The sequence below is a fragment of the Orussus abietinus genome, unplaced genomic scaffold, assembly GCF_000612105.2.
Source record: "Orussus abietinus isolate OABI.00-Male unplaced genomic scaffold, Oabi_2.0 scaffold1, whole genome shotgun sequence".
Lineage (NCBI taxonomy): Eukaryota > Metazoa > Arthropoda > Insecta > Hymenoptera > Orussidae > Orussus > Orussus abietinus.
The window spans coordinates 2944641-2967009 of NW_019396017.1; the positions used below are offsets into that span (position 1 = coordinate 2944641).

Here is a 22369-nt window from a genome sequence, read left to right on the forward strand (position 1 = left end):
TGCGGATGAGAAAATATTGAACAACGCAGTCGTATTTCCACGACTCAAGAATAATGACCGAGAGGGATTTCTTATGGGCTTTATTAGTATTTTGTAGACGATGTCGTGGCCATTAAAAATTGAAACGCCAGTAGAAGGTATCCACGTATATTCATGATGTGAGTGTAAAGACGGAAACTCTGAGGGAGATGTATTGATTATTCCTGTAGTATTCGGGTAAAACCTGAGTCAGATGGCCGCGAAAAATTGCATTTGTCCAATCTGCGAAAATATATTTCCGGATAACGTCGACCACGTCATCGTCGTATTCCGGGACATATTGTTTATATTTTGCAAGTACCATCTGAACTACTGTAATCTACTCTACTTTCACGCAGTCGAATTTTCATTCAATCCAAACTAAACTCCATGGCGGTGCAGAGACAGAAGAGTACGGAGCTTATATCATTGATAACAAATCAAGGTCTTAGTATTCCGAGAATCGAACAGTCTCCGAACAAGTTGTCGAGACACGTGGCAGGTAAGCTGTCAATTTCTGTAATAACATTTATTCTTTTTAACAGTTTTCGAGAATTTTCACAACGTTTACCATGTACATCTCTCATCAGAAATGTTACCGAACTACCGTGAAAAAAAAATATTATACGGTATTAATATGCCATACTAGAAAATTACTCGCGACGGGCGCCGCGGGCAGTGACGCCTTCTCAAATTCAACCCCTTAGCTGTAAGTCGAACAGGAAAGGTTGAATTCGAAATTTGATGAAACTTATGACATCCTCGACCTCAACTTAGGGGGGACATGTATCAGCGATTTTCAAAATACGAACCGGAACCCGCCTAAAAAGCATTATCTTTGTTTCGTGACACACGTACATACATACGCACAAAAAACAGCGCTTTACTAAATAGAGATACTAATCCTTATGGCTGAAATCCCTAGTGGCTATAACATCAGTTCACGAAGCACATTTAAATACACCATGGTAGCCTTGAACACCTGCAACATAAAATCGTTACGGTAAGTGAATAATTTTTGGGAAAGAATTTTTACTTTGTTCTTCACCTAGCGAATATTAAAATTATATTAGCCAGGGAAATAATACTATTCCTACACTTACATCACAAAATACACTTATGGACAGCTCGGAAATCTTTCCAGCGGTCAGGTGGACGGGAATGTTGCAGATTGCAAGTATTATAACTATTTCTGACGCCTTTTTCGGCGGTAGACGATACCATTGGATGTCGTACAGCGTTTCTCCAATCATTGCATACTGCCAATTTCGTTTCTTAAATTCATAGTAAATTTTGTGAGATCGAGAAAATGCATACCTGGTGTGTAAGCTGTTCGCTGATGAAACAATATATAAATAGATTCAGGACAAACGCGGTGAATATGATCATTACCATGAGGCAATCTCCATTATTCTTCTCTTGCAGATGCTGGAATAATAAATGAATTAAGTTCACAGAGGCAGAAAATCTTAAAGTCCCGTTTTCTACGGAGAAGCGCAATTCATTTCTGCGAAAGACCATTCCGAGAGGATAAAGTAAACATGCATATGATTACACGTGCACGCACAAATTTCCCGTAAAATTCTAACAAGTTGGAAAATTGATTTTGTTATCATTTGCCTACCCAAATTGCAGTAAGTCCAATGAGACAAGTGACTACGCTACATCCTAATAGTTCCGTAAGACATACGCCTTTTAGTACCGACACCGCGTCATTTACAAATCTGCAAGAATGAACAATTACTACTATAACGTATTCTTGCATATACATCCATCCAGATCTTTCAGCTAGAATATTTTAAGTCACGGCACCAATATAATTACTAACAGTGCATTATTTTACCTTAATACCCGTAAGTGAGCTTTGATAGCGTAAGACCATCTCTCGTCGAAGCTCAGATCTTGTTGTTGGTCTCCATCGATAACGTCCTCGAAGAGTGATCTTACGATCCGACATTGGGCACATATGTGAAAAGTGAATTTGACAGTGAGAGCACAAGCAACGATGAAACAGGTTGCCGACGTGACTACGAATACAATTTGGGTAATATACATAATTTCAAAATTCGGCGAACGGTGAACATCGAAGACGTGGTAATAGCAGGGAAACGCCAGCGTTCTTGAGGTGTCATTACGGGACAGAAGATCCCCTGATAGAACAGGGTTAATGAATACATAGCCCACGCAACCGGTGTACATGCTGATCATACATGGCCGTGTCAATTTTTGGCCGAACTTGGTGCTTTGGAGCATAAATTCGCGATCGGGCTTCATGCGAGCTTTCCTCCAATCTTCGGACATGCTGTCGATGTAGTTGCACACATCTTTCTTGTAATACAATATACATAAATACTTGATCTCTCCTATGAAGGAACCGATCAACGGCGAAGCGTTTTCCACCTGACGAAAAATTGAACCACAGGTGAACAATTGAATTATTGAATTAAGGATATAAAAATAACTCGATATGCCTTCGAGTATACATTTTAAATCGAATTGTCAGTGGTATAAAATTGTATTTATTAAAGAGTACTATTTGGCATCTCCTCGACATAAGAGTAACTTTTGCCAGTACCTGCTTTCGAAAGTCCTTCTCCATGAAAACGATCTCTATGAAGAAGGGAACGAGCACGACGACGTGTAGAAGAGTGTAGGCCATGATCGAGATGATTGACATGAATTTCTCTCTCGGTGAATTTTCAGTTTTCGAGTACCACAAGCCTATCGACTTCATCAAACATCGTATCAAACCGATATCCTCCTCGAGATCGGTTTCATAAAATTTGTTTCGAACCTTCGCTGATTTCGGATGATCCTTATTGGTAATCATTGCAAGATCGTTTATCTGACAACTGACAGTCGTGACTGCCGATGAGAAAATATTGAACAACGTAGTCGTATTTTTACAACTCAAGGACAATGACTGAGAGAGATTTCTTATGGGCTTTATTCGTATTTTGTAGACGATGTCGTGGCCATTAAAAATTGAAACGTCCGTAGAAGGTACCCATGTATATTAGTGATCGGAGTGTAAAGACGGAAACTCTGAGGGAGATGTATTGATTATTCCTGTAGTATTCGGGTAAAACCTGCGTCAGATGGCCGCGGAAAATTGCACTTGTTCAATTTGCGAAAATATGTTTTTCGATCACGTTGGCCACGTCATCGCCCACTGTACTTCCTCGAAATCGAATTTTTTTACGATCAAGACTGAACAATTCACCGAAATAATTTTTATCTCCTCCCAGGAGGTACAATCGCATGTAACCGCGTTTCCAGTTATGACCCTGCAAGCAGACAGACGTTATTTCTGTTTTTCAAGATTATTATAACATAAAAAGTAACGAAAGTGCAGATCTATCAGATATTGCTTCCATGATGATAAGGCTTCAGAATATTGTTCTGCTCGGTTTGCTCTCATAACTACAAGTAGTACTCGACCATAAGGTGTCAGGATTGCGAAACGGTCGTGTGATCTTCCTAGATATCAGCAATATTCAGGGCTGATAGAATTTAACTCTTTTCGTCTATATATGTAGATTTAAAAATCATGGCAAGCGTCGTTGGTAAGTGAACGCCGTCTTCGTTCATTCATTAAAATTGTGGGTTAAATACTTTGTTTGTGCTAGAAAACACATGGGCCGTGCAGAAGGGTACCATGACCATGTTCCTGGCAGAAATTGTTGGTACGGCAGCATTACTCTTCATTGGGTGCATGGGGTGCATCGGTACCATGGGACCTTCTCCTCCACCACCTCTCCAAACAGCATTAACCTTCGGCCTCACTGTCAACCTGATCATTATGGTGAGAATATTTTACCAAAATGTCTCATTCAATGTAAAAACTATTACCATAATATTTCTCAACTGAAATACCTGATTTTGATAGAGTAGAATCTGATTTCAGATGCTGGGTCACATTAGTGGTGCTCACCTCAATCCAGCAGTAACAATAGGAGCAGTGATTGTTGGCCTGAAGTCAATTCCGACGGGAATAATTTATGTCATTGGACAATTCATCGGAGCAACCATCGGATACGGGACCCTGAAAGTACAGTATATTTTTTTATTCACTGCAGTGCCGCTGGGAAATAGTCTAAACAAGGAAAAAGAAATCCCGCTGATTTGATACCTGTTATATTCTCTGATATTTGTAATCGTTAACAATACTTTGTTACTTTATCACGTACTCGCAGATGATAACTCCCGAAGATCTGTTTAACGATGGACTGTACAATTCAACGAGCAGTCTTTGCGTGACCGCCATCCATCCGAAAGTTTCAATTGTACAAGCCATCCTGATCGAGACATTTTGCACAGCTATTATTCTTTGCACTGCATGTGCAACGTGGGATCCGAGATGTGCACACACTACGGATTCGACTGCTCTGAGATTTGGATTTTCAGTCGCCGCAATTGGTTGTGCCGCGGTATGCAACGATATCAATAAGCTTCAATGAAAATCTTACAAACCGTAAATTAACAATTTTTAAAAGAGGAATTACATAAATCACATCTCAGGGTCCGTATACAGGATGTAGCATGAACCCAGCCCGAACATTTGGACCTGCATTTTGGAACAGCGAATGGAAAGATCAGTGGGTAAGTATCTGAGATATTCTTTTCACAATTGCAACCAGTCGAAATCGATAACTTGCGTTTCATTAACCAAGTGAAATTAAATGCTCGATGAATTTCTAGCTATTCCATAATACATATCTAAACGCCATCGCAAAAGTGTGATTTTCTTCCTCATTAATTTGGTTGTCGTTCTAATTAATATATTACAATTATAGGTATACTGGGCCGGACCTACTTTGGGGGCATTACTCGGAACATACGTCTATGAAATCATTTTCAAAGAGCAAACGACGTCGAAAGAATAATCCCAACCTGATCCTATTCTAGAAATGAAGGAACTCGACGTGACATCCTGAGGAAAAAAAAAAACAAAACTACGCATGAAACTACAAGGACCGAAGTCACTCCGCTGGAAATTATTTATTCCTACCGAAGTTACCCTATTTATTTGCGAAATATCCTCGAGTAGATAACGCATCGCAAGAGAATTATCTTGCAATTAAGGTATGGATGGATTCTTCTTACATTTATCAATAACGCATGCCATCCATTAAGCGTGTCCGCCGCTACTTTTATTCTTTTGGAAAGTTAGATATCGTACTATGATAGTAAGCCGCATAAACTCCGATAAGACTGCAGTGATTTCCTGCGATTGCACGTCGATTCCACGTGTCTATCGCGATCCAACATTGATTTGATAAATTTCGTCAAAAAGCAGAGGCGATAAGATGACTCATAGTAATTCGCGTTGATGTACTTGATTTTTTATTCCCATCAATGAGTACTATCCAAAGTAATTATCCTCAAATGAATTCCCGGAATGTACATTATTTTTCACGACCTCCTAAGCAGATCGAGTTACAGGAAAGTAAGGTATCTCTTTACTTTGGCGTATAAAATGATTCCGTAAATTTCCAGTTGAATTCAAGGTCAGGATATACAGGACGCCGGTTATCGGGAGGTGGACAGACCGGTTGCGAAAGCAGCTGTTCCTCCGAGTATAAGCGGCGTCTTTTGTTATGTCAAAGTGTATTTGGAGGCACTCTTCTTGCGCTCGAAATAACTCGAAACCTTCAGAGGAGGTCTTGAGAATTAAATTCTACCGTACGTATTTTTGAAGCTCGTCATTTGAGGGATCAGGACCCATCCGTAGGTCTCTACCGAGACGTCATAATTAGAAATGGACCTCCCACCCGCAGTTCTAAAATTACATATGTACATACATATTTACCGCGGTCGCGGCCTGCTTATGAAATCGGAACAATGAACCTGACCGGGTTTCGTTAACCCGTTGTCTTCCAAAGAAGTCCTGCCTAAGACCTTGTATGTTCTATTAAATACTAACGAGTAACGCATACTCAAACATTTTCCTTCCAAAGCATTACGATTCCGCTTTTCAGGCCTAGGAGTAAATACGTTTACGTCTCTATGAAATCGTTCTAAAAATAGTTGGCGTCGCATAAACATCGGCTTGAAAACAACCAGAAACTCTGTATTCACTGAATCACGCATAGTAACGCACTTTCCTCGCCGCGTGGATTTTTTATCAAATAAAAAACCGAAGAAAATAACCGGTGATTTTAATTAGCCTGCTATTATCGTGCCATTTTACATCTGCAGAACTAGAGTTACTACGTCATAAATTCTAACGGTTACTCTCCATACCGTAATAATTGGCGGCTAATAAAATCAGTAGTATTTGCGGTCATTTTTCAACCTGCACACGATTCGACACGATACATTTTTCTTCTTAAGGTAAGACATGACGCGCAGTACCATATATACCAAAGACCTATATTAATGCGGAGTTTCTGGTGCAGGTATCGATTCGCCGGGCTGAAACGTTCTAGAACTCCACGGAAACTACCCGAGCCGTTCCACGGCGCACTTTAAACTCCAAAAAAATCCTCCCAATCTAAAACCACCAAGTCCTCCTATTTAAATTCATCTCTAAACTATTCTAAACCAAGATAACTATACTGGATTTTTCGTATACGAAATCTCGAAAACGAAATACGAATATAACAGTCGAAGCAAAAGGCGATAACTCGCTATCTGAGAATGCTTTTCGCGGTAACTTATTTAAATACAATAAATTACGCATTCGCACGTTACATAATTTACTCTTAGGTTAGACTTATTTAAATTATATCTCGCGGTCGCAGTCTTCTCTCGATTTAGTTCCTTTTCCTGATTAACTGAGTCTCGAGTCAAACGTGACGTGGCGACGCTTCTTGCCCTCTGGTGAGATACACAAAGGAGGCCATGGTCAAAGCTATGGCCGAAGTGTGCGTTCATGGCCAAGAAACAAGAGGTGCAGGAAATCAGGGAACTGGTTGCATCGCCACTCGGAATGCTGCAGGGGGAAGAATTTTGAGATTCCGCAGATCCAAGCCAAGCGGAGTTGACCTTGAGACGAAAGAAAAGAAATTATTCCTTCGACCCGTCTCATTCCGTTATATAAGAACGTTACGGAGTAAAAAGACACAAACGAGCGTATACTTCCGTTCCTGGTTGCGTGCAGCAACGGGAAATAAAGGGAAACGCTTTCCAAAACGTTTTCCGTCCCCGGTTAGAAACAGTGGAAGCTTCGAGTACGTTCCGTGACCGTCTTGCTCCGTCGTTGCAGTATATATGTGCATCCAAGCGGCCATGTCGGTGCATCGACCTCCCCTTTCCACTTTCCGTTTTGGAAGACGATTGCTCAGTGAACTGTTCAGTTTTCCCCGAATAAGTGAATGGAAAAAGCATGGATTCCCTCGTTATGCCGAACCATAGGGTCCCTGCACTTTCATAAGCCCTGAGAAAAGAAATTCATTGAGCCAAAGAAATGATTTCGTTAATTCCAGAAATTTCACTGAAATTAAATAGTCATAATTCCGAATATTGCATACAATTTATTCGCGCCTACTTGAGTCGAATAATTATTCTTTGATTGAATATCTTTTTTCTACGGGTAGTATCAGGGAGAAAATCATTATTAGGATACATATACGTCTGTAATATACGTAATACAAGCGAAGATCGAACCTCTCTTTGTCAAAATGGCGGACCATTGTTCCGCAGCCGTGCCGGCGAGAGTTGCGTCGTATTTCCGTTTTCACATCTGCCGAAACGCACCGCTGGCTAAACTGCGCACTTTCGTATCGATAACCTTGTCCTTCCCCCTTTTGTACCCGTCCTTCCTCCCTTTTTAATCTTATTGCCCGTTGGGAGTACTGCGTAGCATTTCCCCCCTAGGGCACGCAACAGGGTTCCCGGAACGAACATTTTCTCAAGATTCGATATTATCACGCAAGAGTACCTTACAATAGGACCCTATTTGAACATTTCGCCTGAGCGGCAATAATTGAAATTCGTCACCAGAGACGAGCACATTCTCAAAACAATGGAATAATTTATTCGCTCCCATTAATCGAGGAAAATAAGCCATTAACTTTTACAATTCTTCAGATAATTCAACGTCTTAATCGCATGCGATGATCCTTGACCTATGGCGTTTTGCAAACATCACATGTTCTAATTAGTAGTGTACGCAGGTGAGTGCACAATTAAGTTGAGCCCATTACCATTCCAATTAGATCAACGCTTACATGTGTATATGCACGTCTATCATGGTTTCACGAAATGTACAATTATTACACAATTACTCCAGCGATCCCTGTACCCGACATGCTCATTTTTATCTAAAGAACGCCTGCAATTCAATCCCATGTTCCCGAAAATTCATCGCAAAACCGTCTCCGCTTCTGGGAAGAGTCCATTATATCCAACTGCGCACTTTCCCATGGGCGGCCTCGTTCTTCCCGTCCGACGAGGGCCCTTCTTTGCGAGACTCTTCCTTTTGGTCGCCGAAACTGCACGGCGGGTCTCAGGGACACGCAGCAGGCCTCCGTTGGCGTGTATTCCTGAAAATAAGCAGTTGCATAACTGCGCACTATTGTCGAGGCGTCCTCATCTCCCCTGCTCGTAGCCGGGACCGGTCGAACGTTCCAGGCCGGCTTCGCGGTGGGGAGAGAGAGAGGTTAGGTCGCCGAGCCCCGGCGTGCGAACGTGCCAGAAATCTCGTCTGCGCCGCGACCGATCAATACTGCGTACCGACTCTGTTATGCTCAAAAAACCGCCGATTGCGATGAAATACTTACCCATGGATGCAAAATATCTCACGTTTAGAAGGTTGGACAGATTCTGACGCGATATTTTACAGGAAGGCGCCGTAATTTATAAACTGGAGGCTATTGCGCGTCTACTTCGCCAAGGGCTCGGCGCAGGGCGCTTGCCGGCGTCGAGAACGTTCTCGGCACGCCGTAGCCGTCTATATAAAGCGCGTCGCCCGACCGACCGGCGCATTCGTAAACAAACCAACGCCGAGTTCAGGTCGCAGTGGACTACCGAAACCCCTTCTCAACCTCCTGGGCAACGAGGGAGTGGTCGTCAATGGTGTATCTACATAACAAGGGAAGATGTAGAAGTACGTCGAGGCGCTGTGCGGAGCGCGGATGCTTACGGTATGTAGCCTTTGTCTAGTCATTTTAGGTTAGGTTCTTTTTGCAGCGTCGAGAACTGCGAATCCTGTGGAGCCTCCCTGGACGTTTCCGTTTACGGTCTGCAATTTGTCTCGATTTAATGTTCAGATCTTTCGACAGCATTTTATTCCGCAGCTCTGATACTGTATCTAAATTTTTTTTTGGATAATGTGGTTTTGATATATTTGATCGGTTTGTGAATTTCTGCAGCTTTTGATCAACCGGTTTGGCTATTTTAAGGAGTTGTGAGTTTTGTATTTTAAAATTGAGTAGTATTCGCAATGATCGTAGGGCTTTTTTTAGAGGTCATTTTATATCTTGCTAGGAGAGGCTCCAAAGGACATTTTTTCATCATTTAACGGCATGACTAGAATATTTATGTATGCTTGCTTGAACAAGTGGAAAATTGGCTGTGCCGTAAAGTCTCTTTATAATCTCATTTAAATCTCTGCACCTATATGAATTTTGACAATGTGCTATTTAATACTATATGGAATAGATCTGTTATGGGAGTTATGAATATTTTCTAAAATGTCATAATTCAATGTATAAAACAGTATGTTGCTAAAGAAATTCTATGGTTTGATAAACGAATTATATTTTGAACAAGGGAATTTTAACGAATATGTACAGGTTGCTAGAATAAAAATGTAAGAAAAGGAAAAAAGTTTAGATAATTTACATATTCACGTCGATTATAAAATAATCTTATCTCATTTTAACATAAATACTTATTGGTGCTCAACAGTAATTTCTTGCACGTTAACTTTTTCTTCGTCACTTTTTGGGGCGGGTACTCCTGTCCTCACGATATTAACAATCCTCTCGGTCTCGTTGGATTCTGGAGCCTGAAAAATGTATAATGTTACCGTCGCACTGCCTTGAAAAGGACCATGGAAATCATACAAGTTATTTCTTTTTTTTAGAGCACCCTAAGGGGTCGGTGCTTGAACATTCCGTTTGCAACAGAATCTGGTCTGGTTAGGGTTTCAAATTGAAGACAACTACGAAAAATAGGTAAGAGATTTACGGTCAAGAGCATTCAGCAAATTTCTAATAACAAAGAAAAAAAAATTAAGTACAACTCTGGTTTAGGAGTTTGATCATAACCATTAAATGTACGAATCGTACGGTTTATGGTGTCGCTACATATGATGCATAATTTATCCGAGTCTACCTTTAAATCAACGGTCAGGGTAAATTAACCTCCCAGATAACGAAGCATTGTTAGGATGCAATTAAAAAAAAATCTTTCAAAATCGTTACTCAAAAGTGCAGAATTTAAAATTAAAAAAAACCTTACAAAGGTCTACGCTTCTAGAGGTTACGTAGCGTCACCGTTAACATGTCCGTCTCGCATATTTGTCTCGGGGCTGGCTTTCAATTCGAGTAAAATATGAAAAGGTGTACAATTCAATTGACGATATCCTTCCAATTCGATTGGCTGAATTGGCAGTGTCGATACCTCAATTGAAGTGTACGCTCGAGTCTAGGTTACCAGAATTGAAAGGTCCCATCCACCATAGTGAATATTCTTTTATTACATAATTAATTGCCCCACTGGCTGTGTATGATAATCAGACAAAATCGTTCTTTTTAGCCTTTAGCGTGGTTTGTTCAGTAAGCTCGAGATTTGTCCTCCTCCGCTCTTCCTACTGGATTGGAATTAAGCCGAGGCCCAAACTATAGTTCGCGGCGCACCGTGAATCTACCGGCGAATCCGCGAGGGTTCGCGGTTACACCCAGCTACCTTTTTGGGTGCAGTTATAGTTAAAACACCATCCGAGGACAGGCTCGAGGTAACGTTCTCGACGTTGTGGGACGAGGGCAAGACGTATCGTCTGACGAAGTGCCTGCTGATAAAGCCGTGCTCGTCTCGCTTCTCTTCGTGCTTGGCCTCGACTATAACGTTCTCGCCGACCGTCTTCACCGTGATCTCCTCCGGTGAAAATTGCTGAACATCCAAAATTACCTGCACAGACCGACATATGAGATATCATTCCTGCCGCCTCGTAAGCGCACACAGAAAGAAACCGCGACGGATTGTCAGTACCCCCGCGTTGCCCCCCAGGAGTCTTAGACCCCTCCGGAAATTACTCTCGCCATCCTAATCTAGAAAAGAAAAAAAAGAAAACCACCCGTCGGTGATCCTCCGCTCACCCCGGATGATCGTCGACGAGGACGGCGCGTACGCTCCGGCGGAAATAACCGACTAAAGAAATCTCACTTCACCAGACCGAACCCCAGGAGTCTCCTCACGCGAGTCGTCCTAGGATAACATCTGACCGTGAAGGGAGCTCTCTTCAGGAGAACACCAGGATTTTTCGTTAGAGCCTTTCGCCTCCCTAGATGAGAGCATCTCCGGCGAGGATAACACCGAAGTCGCGAACCCGCGGACACGCCGAGCGCGTTCCTTCGCCCAGAGCAGAACCTTGAGGGAAAGATTTCGCAAGCGCCCAGGACTCTGTTCTATTTTTTTTTTTCGTTCCTCCCGACGTAACCGGAAAAATTAGGAATCATGTAAAGACACCGCAAGGTGACGCCCGGTTTTCTTTCGAGCTCCTTTATCCGCGGACATTTATGTAACGCGTCCGTTCAGTTTCCTTCTTGGCCGTTCAAAAGCAACCGGGAAAGATGTAGTTCTTGGGCGCACCTACTTGTGTGAAGACTGGTTCTTTTGCTAAAGACGTGCGTTACATACAAGTAGGTGGATGTGTAAGGGGGATATCGCGATCGCGGATCCTCTCTAATTTTCATTTCTTCCTTTATACATTTGGTCCGGTCGTTTGTCCAAACCCCCCGATGGTCGCCCCTCGTGTCCGCGACGCGTTGTTGGCGTGTCCTAGGGATGTAGAGCTCTGAGAGGGGGGGGGAGAGAGAAAGAGGAGAGGAAGGAGAAAACGCCTTTTCGAGAGGCCCCGCGGGTTTACGTACCAAGTGATTTTTGCAACTAGTGAGAAAGAGAGATTTGTACATAGAAGATTTTTCATATTTGTATATGATTCTAATCGCGCGTTGAGGGGTTGTAAAGAGGTATATTTATTTTTTTACTTGAAGCACACACGAGGGAAGAGAGCCGAGGTTTTTAGCGAGCTCCGCGCGGCGCCCCGCCACGGGGGGCGGTGGGGGGGTGGGGGGCGCGGGTCGCCACTTTTTTCGGCGAGATCATTTTCACGAGGAGTAATTAAAGGACGAGGAGAGAGAACAAAGAAGAAAAAAAAAACACAAAAACTAAGGGGAAGAACAAGGAAAGACTGAATTTTCAAAACGAGTTTCGAGCCTTCACCCCTCCCCTTGCTCGTTAGGGGGGAGAGATTCTAGAGTTTTTCTCACTTCATCCGTACCTCGGTCGAGCATTTTATTTTTAATTTTTCCGAGGGGGGTGCATTTTTTTTTTTGTTTACATTCACCCGACATTTGTCTGTCAGTCAAGCGGCTCTCGCTCTCGCGGTTTCGAGCGATTATTGTAACGCGAATTGAATATCGTTCCAAAGTGCGTGTGAGGGGAAAAAGGCGGAAATTGGAATTAATTTGTCGCGCGCCCTCTGCTCGAGGAGGGCGGGATTTTTTCGAAATTGGGGGGCGGGGGGGATATATCGAGCGTTGAGAGACGCAGGGGAGGTTTCGTGGGCACCCCTTTTTCCTTTTTAACACGCGCTATGGCTATTGAAGGGAAATTCGAAAACGGGTCTTCGACGAGACGTGGGCCTTCCGGTAGTCCCGGCGACGTAATGTTCGGTTCCTTAGAGTCGTTAAGTTCGCCTTATCGCAGTTATTGCTTCCACAGTCGCAGAGCGAATACTATTTTGTACCTTTTTAAGTTGACTTAAGTGTGTACGCCGAGTTACGTTGTAGGAGGTTAAGGAGATACGCGCTCTTTCTGTAATTTTTAATTTTTAACTCCCACCCTTTTTTTTTCTTTTTTTTTTCCCCCCTTCAATTATTATCCCCCACTCTGTCTTGTATCCGGGATTTACTTACTACGAATGCGCCGTTTCGTATTAGATTTCACTCGTTGTCCAAAACCACGTGGTTGCGATTTTTTTTCTCATACAGATGACATTCGATTTTACCGCTAAAAAGCTGAGATATAGAGGAGATGGTACATGTCTGTAGGTCTTAGAGAATAGCGCTTCGTACGAGAGGAGGAGGAACTGTCCTTTTGCGCTAAGGAAACCTAGAATTCTCGTGGACCCGTACTCTCTTTTTCCGAGGGAGAGGTGTTTTGGATTTATCGAGAGGAATATCGCTCAAGTCAAGCGGAGTAAATATCGAAAGGGAGATATACAGAAGAAGTGTCGTCTCCGAGCGAGCGGCCTCGTCCCGAGGCTGCCGGAAAATTTTCAGTACAGAGAGGTGTCTAGTCCTTTTTCACGAGAAAACTACATTTCTGACATTGCAAAAGAGAGCCTACGGTGATATATAATAACATTACGTATATAATTCCCATGTAGAGTGTCCGAGGAGGCAGAGAGAGATTGGTACGAGTTACTAAGTTACATTAGTTTTAGGCGACAAGCAACTTTTAACCAGTATCGAGAGATATAAGAGACCCATCGAAGAGAGTTTCATCTGCAGATAATACTGTCACTAAGGAGGTGACTTTTAGAGAGGGAGAAGGAAAATAGAGAGAGACCAGAAACAGACGTCGAATTTCCGCAATTTCCTTGTACGGGGCGCAAGTACCCCCTGAGCTCTTCGAATAGCTCTTTGCAAGGTGTACCTCTTTAACGAATGAAAACTTATGTGTATACGTATATACATATTCCTTGTGCGTAAGATTACGGAAGTACAACGAAGAGTAAATTAACATCGCGAGGTTGGGATAAGTGATTTTCTAATTTTTTTTTTTGTATTTGCTGGAAGGGAACTTTTTGCACCAATTTTGTCCACCGGTCGTCTCATTGTGCATCGATAATACCGGAGAGAAGTAATCCTTGGCGAGAGAGGCTCGACTTGTCGGCCTTATCCTCTCCCGTTTACTTCCCACGACTTTCCAAGACTTTCCAAGACTTTCCCCAATCCACCTGGATTTTTTGCGTGTCCAACTAATCGTGTGCCCAGTCGGCGGGAAATCTTTCTAAGAGGGATATTTCCGACTGATCGAAGAGTGGAATAAGTGACGACTGTCGCCTGACTTTAAGGGGGGCCTTCCCCTCTTGATAGTACACGGGATAAGTCGCTACTTATTTCCGAGGTGCTAACACCCTTACTTTTAGGTATTTTACTGTAAACGGTTTGCAAAGAGCCCCATGACCGCGCGGGTTCGGCTAGGGTTTTAATGCTTTCCTGCTGTAATTTGTCGATAAGCGACTTCTTATCCTGCGGTGTGATGTGATTGCTTCTGTGTGTTAATTATTAGAGCTTTAGAGTCTAATTATTATACGAACAGACGGACGGCCACTGTTACGAATCTTTGGACTGTTATCTTGCCGAGCCATTTTGACCAAAGCGAAGAGACACCGACTTCATATTTTTCTTGTTTTCTTTTTTATTTCCCCCTTTCATTGGCATCGATACTAAAGATCGTTTGATAGATTTCCGCCTCGCTGGATTTGTGTGACGAGTAAGCTTTAGATTTTGTATTTTTTTTATCTTAGAATTAAATTAAAAATCGTTTGGTAGATTTCCGCCCCGCTGAATTTGTGTGGCGAGTAAGCTTTAGGTTCTCTTGGGGTTTTTTTTTCTCTCTATCTTGGAATTAAATTTTAACCGTTGATTTAGATTTTTTTTTCTTACTGGTCGAGCCGCTGATTAGAGTAGATTTACGACTTTATTGTAAGCTTCCTTCGCTGACGGATTAGACTGCGGGACCTTTGGCGACTCTCGACTTTTCCATGGGTTCATCTGCTGTAGGGTGAGTCCAAGGGAAAGCCGAGGGTTGCTTTTTGGTGTAGAGGTTTGATATTAAGAGACGTCGACGAAGGAGAATCCTCAGGATTTAGGGATATAAAGACGAGACACGGTAGTGATTGGGAGAGAGATGTGATTGGGGGCGACCGTTTCTCTTTGTTCAGGATGAAAAATATATTCCGAGGCCAGCGAAGTTTATATCTGTAATCATGGGTGTAATTACACCGCCTAGTACCATCGTTAATCATTACACCCGATCCCAAATCTCAGCAGTATATAACGTCACGCGATTCTGAAGAAAGTTCTTGAGGAAAGTTGAGCGAAAGAGCGGCGCTCTTCGGTTGCTGAGAGGCGATAATAAAAAAACGTGAATATATATATCGAAAGTCTAATACAGGTGAAAGATAATAAAGGATACATATCCGTTTCCGAAGCAAGAGTTTTTGTCCCCCCGGTCATATCGTGAACAATAAATCTCAGGTGAGAGCCACTCGTTAAGCACAAAGGGGCGGGGGGGTGGGGGAGAGTGATTAGGTGTTTCATCTGGTAAAAAATCAAATTCGAGTCCTAGGTTAATTAAAAGAAAAAAAGGGTCCGTCCTTTTCGGTGCCTGAGACCCCACGAGGGGGGTCTCAGGACACTCAGGGCTTGACATATCGTTTTTATCATTGGCATCGATTACAAATTATCGTTAGGATCTCAACCAAAAAGTAGGTTAGAGTCGCTGAAGGGGTTTACCTGTACGAGGTGAAAAATCTTTTTTGGGCATTAACAGCTTTTAGAAAAGGAAAACAAAAGTGAAAAAAGAGGCCCCCTGGTATTGATTACTTTTTTTTTTTCCCGTGCCTTGCTTTGAAGCCAAAATTTGTAAATCTGATTTCTTGTACCTTCGGTAAAATTAATTCCGCTCCCGAAAGCAGCCTTCCGTGAATTTTAATTAAACGGCGGTAAATTCTAATCAGTGACAACTAGTCGCCGAATAAGGTACGATAATTAAGAGGTAGTTTAGTATATATATACACATATATATACACATAAAAAAGAGTATCGAGTAATCGCCCGATAGTTTCGTGAACTTATAGCTCTTGAAAAAAAAGGAAATCGGTGCGCGATATCGGTGTGGGGATTATTAAGGAATCTTTGCTGATGGATCATCAGGATCGGTTCCTTGAACGGAGGCACCGATATCGCGCACCGATTTTTTTCCCTTTTTCTTCGGTTTTCAAGGGCGCCGTCAATTTTTGTGAAGTTACCTCGTTGCGTTTACTCGAACCGAACGATCTAATTGGAGGTGTGTGGTGTAGGGCTTGATAGAGGCGGATGCTGGATTTTTTAAGGTAATAGACGTAGAGGAGAGGAAGCTGATACCTTGAAAGTAAGGAAGAGTACAAAGGGTTTGCTTATAAATTTCCTTTTTCTTTTTTCTTTTCTTTCCTAGGGTCTGATTCAGAGCTCGAAGACCAGTGCGCGATATCGGCACTCCTTATCGAGGATTCTTTCCATTTTTCTCTTCTTTTGCAGCTTGTATGCAAAGATCGATTCGAGTGCCGATATCGGGCACTGGCTTTTTCAAGGGCTGTGTCGTCGAACCATTCCGATACTCGGTTCGGTATTAACGTAGATCTCGAAGAATAAAGTCGCGAAGGGATAAAAAGAAGGTAGAGAGATAAGGAAGGGACCGAGAGAGAGGCGTTAGATAGTGCTGTGATCAGAAACTTCCATAAGCCGATGTGTGGAATCTAGGCAAGATTTTCAGAGCTTTTCTGGTATATGGAAAAAGTGGAAAAAAACAAACAGAAAACCTGAATTTCCGGCACGGATTTCGAGCGGCGGCTTTTCAAGAGCGTACCGAAAATTCCGAAAATACAATACCTCCGATAAATATCCACGGGCATTTTCGAGAGATTTGGGAGGAGAGGAGCAGAAGGGACAGGGAGGGGGAAGGAGTCGCGTGACATCGGAGTTTTGTGATAACTGATAACCGGACAATACTAAAAATCCCGATGTAAAGGACGAGCGAATTCGAACTCTGCGGTAAAATTCTTTTAATTACAGTCGAATACCCACCGGAAGGGACTTGATTTAGAAGAACAAGAAAAAAAAAAAAAAACAAGAAAAGTTCCTTGATGCGCGGCGTCGATGCAACTTTTTTTTTATCAGGGTGGAGCAATCGATGCGCGCAATCCCTGGAAAAAAAGTTGCACCGACGTCGCGCATCGATCTGCCCGAAATTCCCACCGGGATGCGTTTAATTTTTCTATTTTTTTTCTTTTTTTTTTTTTTTTCTATCTCGGTCCTACGTGAGTGAAATGCGGAATTGCGGAAATCGACTTTCGCGATCGTGGACCTCTTAGGAGGATGAAAAAAAAAAATGCCGGGGCGAGAGGGGAGGGATGTGTCGCATATCCGGAGAAAACATCCTCGGCGGTATAAATAAAGCACCCTGAGTCACGAATCTCGGTGGTCGATATTTATGTACCGGTGATCTAATCGGGGTGGCGTCTTCATTCACCCTGTGCGTCGGGCTCTTTTTTTGGGATCTTCAGAGACCAAGGAATCCCGCGGCAGGAGATTCGCGATCCTTACCTGGAAGGTGTCCTTGTCCGATTTGATCGTGCTCGCGCCGGAAGTCGGGAAGATGGTCCTCCAGGGCCGGAAGTATCCGGGCGCGCCGAAGAGCGATCGCGGTTTCGTCAGAGACAGGTTCGACAGCTCCGACAGGAGAGGGTCATCTCTTGTCAGGATGCCGTCGAAGTGTCGGTCCAGCAGGCGAAGCCGCGACCGGTCCAGGTCGTCCCACCAGTCGCGGAACATGAGAGGCACCACCGCCATCTGGAATAATGAATAAAAGGGAAAACCATGAATTATATGAAACACGGACACACCAGAGACAGAGAGCAGGGTCTCCCGTCGATCGTCACCTCTTGCGGCCTACTCTATAATCCGTGAAAATGAATGAAAATGCGGAAAAAAAAAAAAAGAAACGAATGGAAGATGTGTGGAGAATGCCGGGGATTTGTATGTCTTATCCGTGACGGGATGCTGGGAGGAGAGGTAAGGGATTTGCGAAGGGATCGGATGTGGAAAGGCAGGAGGGATGAGTCTCGTGTCTTAAGGGTTACGGTAGAATACTTTACGGTGTACTCTATGGCGGTAGGATACGTTAGGGTGTATGGTGTGGTAGGATAAGCTCCGAAGAAAAATCGAGAGATATTACATTTTAAAAACCCTTTGCGAAGTTAAGGGCTGAGGTGTTTCCCGATTTGCAGTCCAACGTAGGTCCTATGTCGAGCGGGGAGTGAATAATGATAATCAAAAAATAAACAATAGGAAATCGACGGTTTTTTCATGGGATGTGAACGATCAGGGGAGACAGGGGGAGAGATCGAGCGGATTCGAGACGAGAGAGATGAATCTGGGAAGACTTGGAAATGAGGGATACGAGGGAGGTGGTGATACTTTGAAAGGGATTAGGAAAAGAGGCTGATTAGGGAATGAAAGCGCGATAACGCGCCGGAGGAAGAGAGAGAGAGCGGCTTTTCGAGATGTGACAATTCGCATGTACATGTACACGCACACGTTGATTCACTCACTTTATCGAACAACGAACTTCTTAGGGCCCCCAGCACTGATAATACAATCACAGTCTATGAGATATATATCTATATATCTGCCCCCCCCCCCTACTGTTCGACAATTTATTAAGGAATAATTTTTCTCTCGCGAGTAGCCTACCAGCAATTAGCTGCGGCCTTATTAAGATAAAAACCGGTAAACACTTCGTTAGTACACTAATTGTCCAAGCCTTATTAGCGATCTAATGGTACCGTCAACACGAGTTGCATGTTAATTGCGTTACGTTTAACCGGTAATTAATTTACGCTGTACTTCTAGTGCCTTAACTTTGGATTATTTTCTTCTTTTTTTTTTATTCCTTTTGTCTTTCTTAATTTTCTCTTAGTGCCAATCGTTGGATCGATATGTAATTATTTCCTTTCTTTCATAATTGGAGAGTTTCACGCGTATATACACGAGCACACACTAAACACACGTACACTTCGCACGTTATCGAACATGTTAACTAACTACTCGGTGCGCGGTAGTCTAGGATTAAGAACTATAAACGTGGGCGCTTATCAAGCGGGTGGTTTTTAAGCCGTAATCGGAGCGTTAACTTTGCGCCTTAAGGAAGTAGGAATTAACCACGGCAGGTGGAGGAGGGAGAGGATTAGCTAAACGTACTGGGCACCATTTCAATGGCGACGAGTACTCCGCGAAAAATCCGTGGATGCTTTCTTTCTTTTTTCTTCATCTCCGACCTTTACTCTCTATACACGCACTAAAACTAGCCTTACAATTAGTGGAAGTCGTGCGTCTTGTATCGTGTATGCTAATTAAAGGTAGTCTCAGTGTTTAAGGGATACTCGAGAGCGGGAGCAAACAAAGTTACATGTAGGACGTAATTCACCAGATAATTGAGGGCGTGGAGATGGGGAAAGATAAAGTAGCGAGAAAGGGTGTTGAGAGGGACGGCATTTCCTATTGACTGTTTAAATCCGTGCAAAACTTACATCGGTGGATATGAGACTTTTCATCATCAACGGTCGCGTAAATTCGCGACGACAGGCGAGACATCGGCGGTCCCGATAACGTTAACGAGATCGATCTTAATAATTGCCCATGAAACGCGGGGCAGAGACCACGTGTTCGCCAAACGTCAAAATCAGCTGATCGCGACAGCCGAGACAGGAATTACGTCGCCGTAAGTTTTCTCAAATTGTCCTGTACGTTTCAACTGATAGAACATCGCGGTGAAATACAATAAAAAAAGAACATCGATACTAAGAGAACAAATAAATAAATAAATAAATCAGGGAGCGTACAAGGGCGTGATTGAATAAGTATCTATCCGGATCAGCTGATAGCCGCACATCTCGAGACACCGAGAGTCGTACCAAGGCGCTTCCATTTTTTAAACAATTTGCTTAAACGCGTCTTACAATTATCCAGACTAACTCGCAGGTCGACTCGAGTCGATTGATCGATCGCGGAAGGTTTGACGCGCGCGAATTTATTAAATACAGTCAGTTTAGATGGGGAATAAAGAGAGAGAGAGGGGAATAATCATCGAAACAGGAAAGACGTAACTCGACGACCGGTGGAGGTGCGATGAGCGATTTCTCAGATACCAAACTAGGTAAAAAGCGATGCCTATCACTCGCTGATAAGACACCGAGGGAAATGGGAAAAAAAAAAAAAAATTCAAAATCGAATTCGGCTGATCGTTGCCGAATCCTTCGCGAAGCCGATCGAGTCGCGTCGTCTGTTGCGAATCCTTATCGCACTTAAGTCGTGTCTTACGATTAGTCGAGGTATATTTAAAGCAAAAATATATATGGTTAAGGATATCAGGCTCTGCAGTTTAAGCTCGCGTTATAAAATGGTGTATACCCAGCGTTAAGTATATCATTCGTATCTAAGGAACGTGCACCAGCAGAGAGCGATTAGTCAGCTAATAACCGATAATAACGATTTTAGGCGGGTCCCCGGGTTAGCCTGGCGCACCTGCCCACTAATTAGAGGGTTTAACTCCTAGGATTTATCGTGTGTTAAGTTAAATAAGCGTACGGTGTGTTGCCGACGAGGTGAACTATCGACGGGGAAACTCGGTCTTCGGTGCCGTGTACTTTTTTTTTTTTTGCAGGGCGAGATTATCCGCTCCGAGAGATTTGAGACGCAGCTCTTCCGGCTGGATCCTTTTCGACTATGATCTCGATTTGGATGCCGGGGCCTTTTAAATAGGCACGATGTATGTCCCTGGTGGGGGTGTCTGACGTTTCCGAGGAGACGCGTATGACGTTTACCGCTGACTGGTTTTCCGAAAATACACCCCCCGAAATGTGACTTCCGGTGTGTAACGATTCGCGATCTGGCGCTTCTCTGGGAATACCGAGAGTGCCAGCAGCCACGAGATGAATCTCTCTCTCCCAGTGGCCGGACATCCGACACGCGGAAAGGGGTTTACATGGTGTACCGTCGAGGAGTGTAAAACATAAACGAAAACGTAAAAAAAAAAAGAGAGAAAATTAAGGTACTTGCTCTTGACGCGAAGAACTCGTAACGCTAGGTGTATGTTAACGTACTCTCGCTAATACGATTATTCTATCGTTAGTCGTTTAAAAGCCGATTTGTCCGTCCTCGGATCGACTCGTTACTCTTGGGATTGGTTTTTTACGCGACGGGAAGAAAAAAGATGATCGCTCGGAATTATTTCCAAGTTTTTCGCGTTTTTTCGGGGGACGGATCGATTAGGTCTAAGGAGTGGTAGGCTTATCACGGATGTATTATGCGTACGGTGTGTGCACAAGAATGACTACTACTACTTATGGTATCTTATATTGACGGTAAAGGACTAAGATTTTGCGTGGACAGATTTCTTATGTATAATCGATATAATTTTCCATTTTTTTTTTGTTTCTTTCTTTCCGAGGTCTTTTGCGTACGTATTTTTACCCACCCCGATTTTGCTCTTAACTTGTAGCTACGCTGATATGTATATCCCGTTTTACACAGCTTTTAAAAACCTACGAGATACTTCGAGCTTCGGTTTTTTTCCTCCGACATTCGCGGTGATGGTTTACGTGTGTATGATTATTTTGCGCTTGGTATTTTCCCACTTTTTTTTTCTCGTGAGATTTAATCGCTTTATTGTGGATGGGAACAATCGATAACGTGAGAACACTTCGGGTAGAGTTAGGACGCATATAACGTGAGTAAAACGTCAAAAAGCTTCGCGACTTCCAATACGGGAGATTAAAAGAGGAAAGATGAGAACACGGCGAGTAGGCGCGTACTTTGGATAAGAAACGAGAGAGTAAGAATTAACCGGTAATCGTTAACGTTAGCTATTAACGGTATAAATCGTACGGTATAAACTTGGTATAGCAGCTAATATCTAGGATCGTCCTACTTGTACACCGAACAGTCCTTGTATAACTACTCGTTGAACGGCTTTTTCCCCCTATTTTCTCCTTTATCCGGTAAGGTGTTTACCAATCCTATGTGGACATCTTTTTAAGGCATTACTTAGATTTCCCGAGAGTTGAGGGTACACTTGATGATTTTTTTAGTGCCAGTCCTATTTAGACGATAAACTCACGCGATGTGTATCTATCATAAGGTAGAGTGTAAGAAGATCGGTATTAAGTGTCTGCATTAAGTAACAACTTGCGAGGTTTAGGGTCTTCGAGGTGTATTTGCAACCAGGCGTGTAGACTGGGAGGTTTGTCGTGCGTGAACTCGGGAGCCAAGTAGATTTATCCATTATGTTCCCTCGGAAGGTGTTAACGAGATGTTAATTAAGTGGCATAAAATGGTTAATAACGCGTGTT

General features: G+C 43.0%; 3 protein-coding genes and 2 long non-coding RNA genes across 6 annotated transcripts; 2 read left to right on the forward strand and 3 right to left on the reverse strand.

Moving 5' to 3' along the window:
* Nucleotides 1-720: 720 nt before the first annotated feature.
* On the reverse strand, nucleotides 721-3100 carry LOC105697893 (odorant receptor 2a). The gene is made up of 6 exons (XM_012421624.2): nucleotides 2594-3100; nucleotides 1862-2418; nucleotides 1643-1742; nucleotides 1336-1446; nucleotides 1122-1277; nucleotides 721-1000 (listed from the first exon to the last, which is right to left on the reverse strand). The coding sequence occupies exons 1-6, from the start codon at nucleotides 2846-2848 to the stop codon at nucleotides 947-949; spliced, it is 1233 nt and encodes a 410-aa protein (XP_012277047.2). The 5' UTR covers nucleotides 2849-3100; the 3' UTR covers nucleotides 721-946.
* Nucleotides 3101-3440: 340 nt separating this feature from the next.
* LOC105697924 (aquaporin AQPAe.a) lies at nucleotides 3441-6170 on the forward strand. Its single transcript, XM_012421666.1, has 6 exons — nucleotides 3441-3584; nucleotides 3648-3823; nucleotides 3926-4069; nucleotides 4215-4448; nucleotides 4540-4620; nucleotides 4815-6170. Exons 1-6 carry the CDS (start codon nucleotides 3569-3571, stop codon nucleotides 4902-4904), a joined length of 741 nt encoding a protein of 246 aa, XP_012277089.1. The 5' UTR covers nucleotides 3441-3568; the 3' UTR covers nucleotides 4905-6170.
* Nucleotides 6171-6287: 117 nt separating this feature from the next.
* On the reverse strand, nucleotides 6288-8877 carry LOC105697927. The gene is made up of 4 exons (XR_001103891.1): nucleotides 8745-8877; nucleotides 7630-8507; nucleotides 7092-7399; nucleotides 6288-7008 (listed from the first exon to the last, which is right to left on the reverse strand). It is a non-coding gene; the product is annotated as an uncharacterized LOC105697927 (long non-coding RNA).
* Nucleotides 8878-8948: 71 nt separating this feature from the next.
* On the forward strand, nucleotides 8949-21055 carry LOC105697926. The gene is made up of 3 exons (XR_001103890.2): nucleotides 8949-9107; nucleotides 10052-10142; nucleotides 10726-21055. It is a non-coding gene; the product is annotated as an uncharacterized LOC105697926 (long non-coding RNA).
* LOC105697925 (protein lethal(2)essential for life-like) lies at nucleotides 9702-20738 on the reverse strand. 2 transcript variants are annotated; one of them, XM_012421668.2, is made up of 4 exons: nucleotides 20666-20738; nucleotides 17565-17810; nucleotides 10876-11097; nucleotides 9702-9973 (listed from the first exon to the last, which is right to left on the reverse strand). In XM_012421668.2, exons 2-4 carry the CDS (start codon nucleotides 17808-17810, stop codon nucleotides 9857-9859), a joined length of 585 nt encoding a protein of 194 aa, XP_012277091.1. In that variant the 5' UTR covers nucleotides 20666-20738; the 3' UTR covers nucleotides 9702-9856. The 2 variants fall into 2 exon arrangements, with proteins under 2 accessions (XP_012277091.1, XP_012277090.1); XM_012421667.2 differs by having other exon boundaries at nucleotides 20607-20721.
* Nucleotides 21056-22369: the final 1314 nt, after the last annotated feature.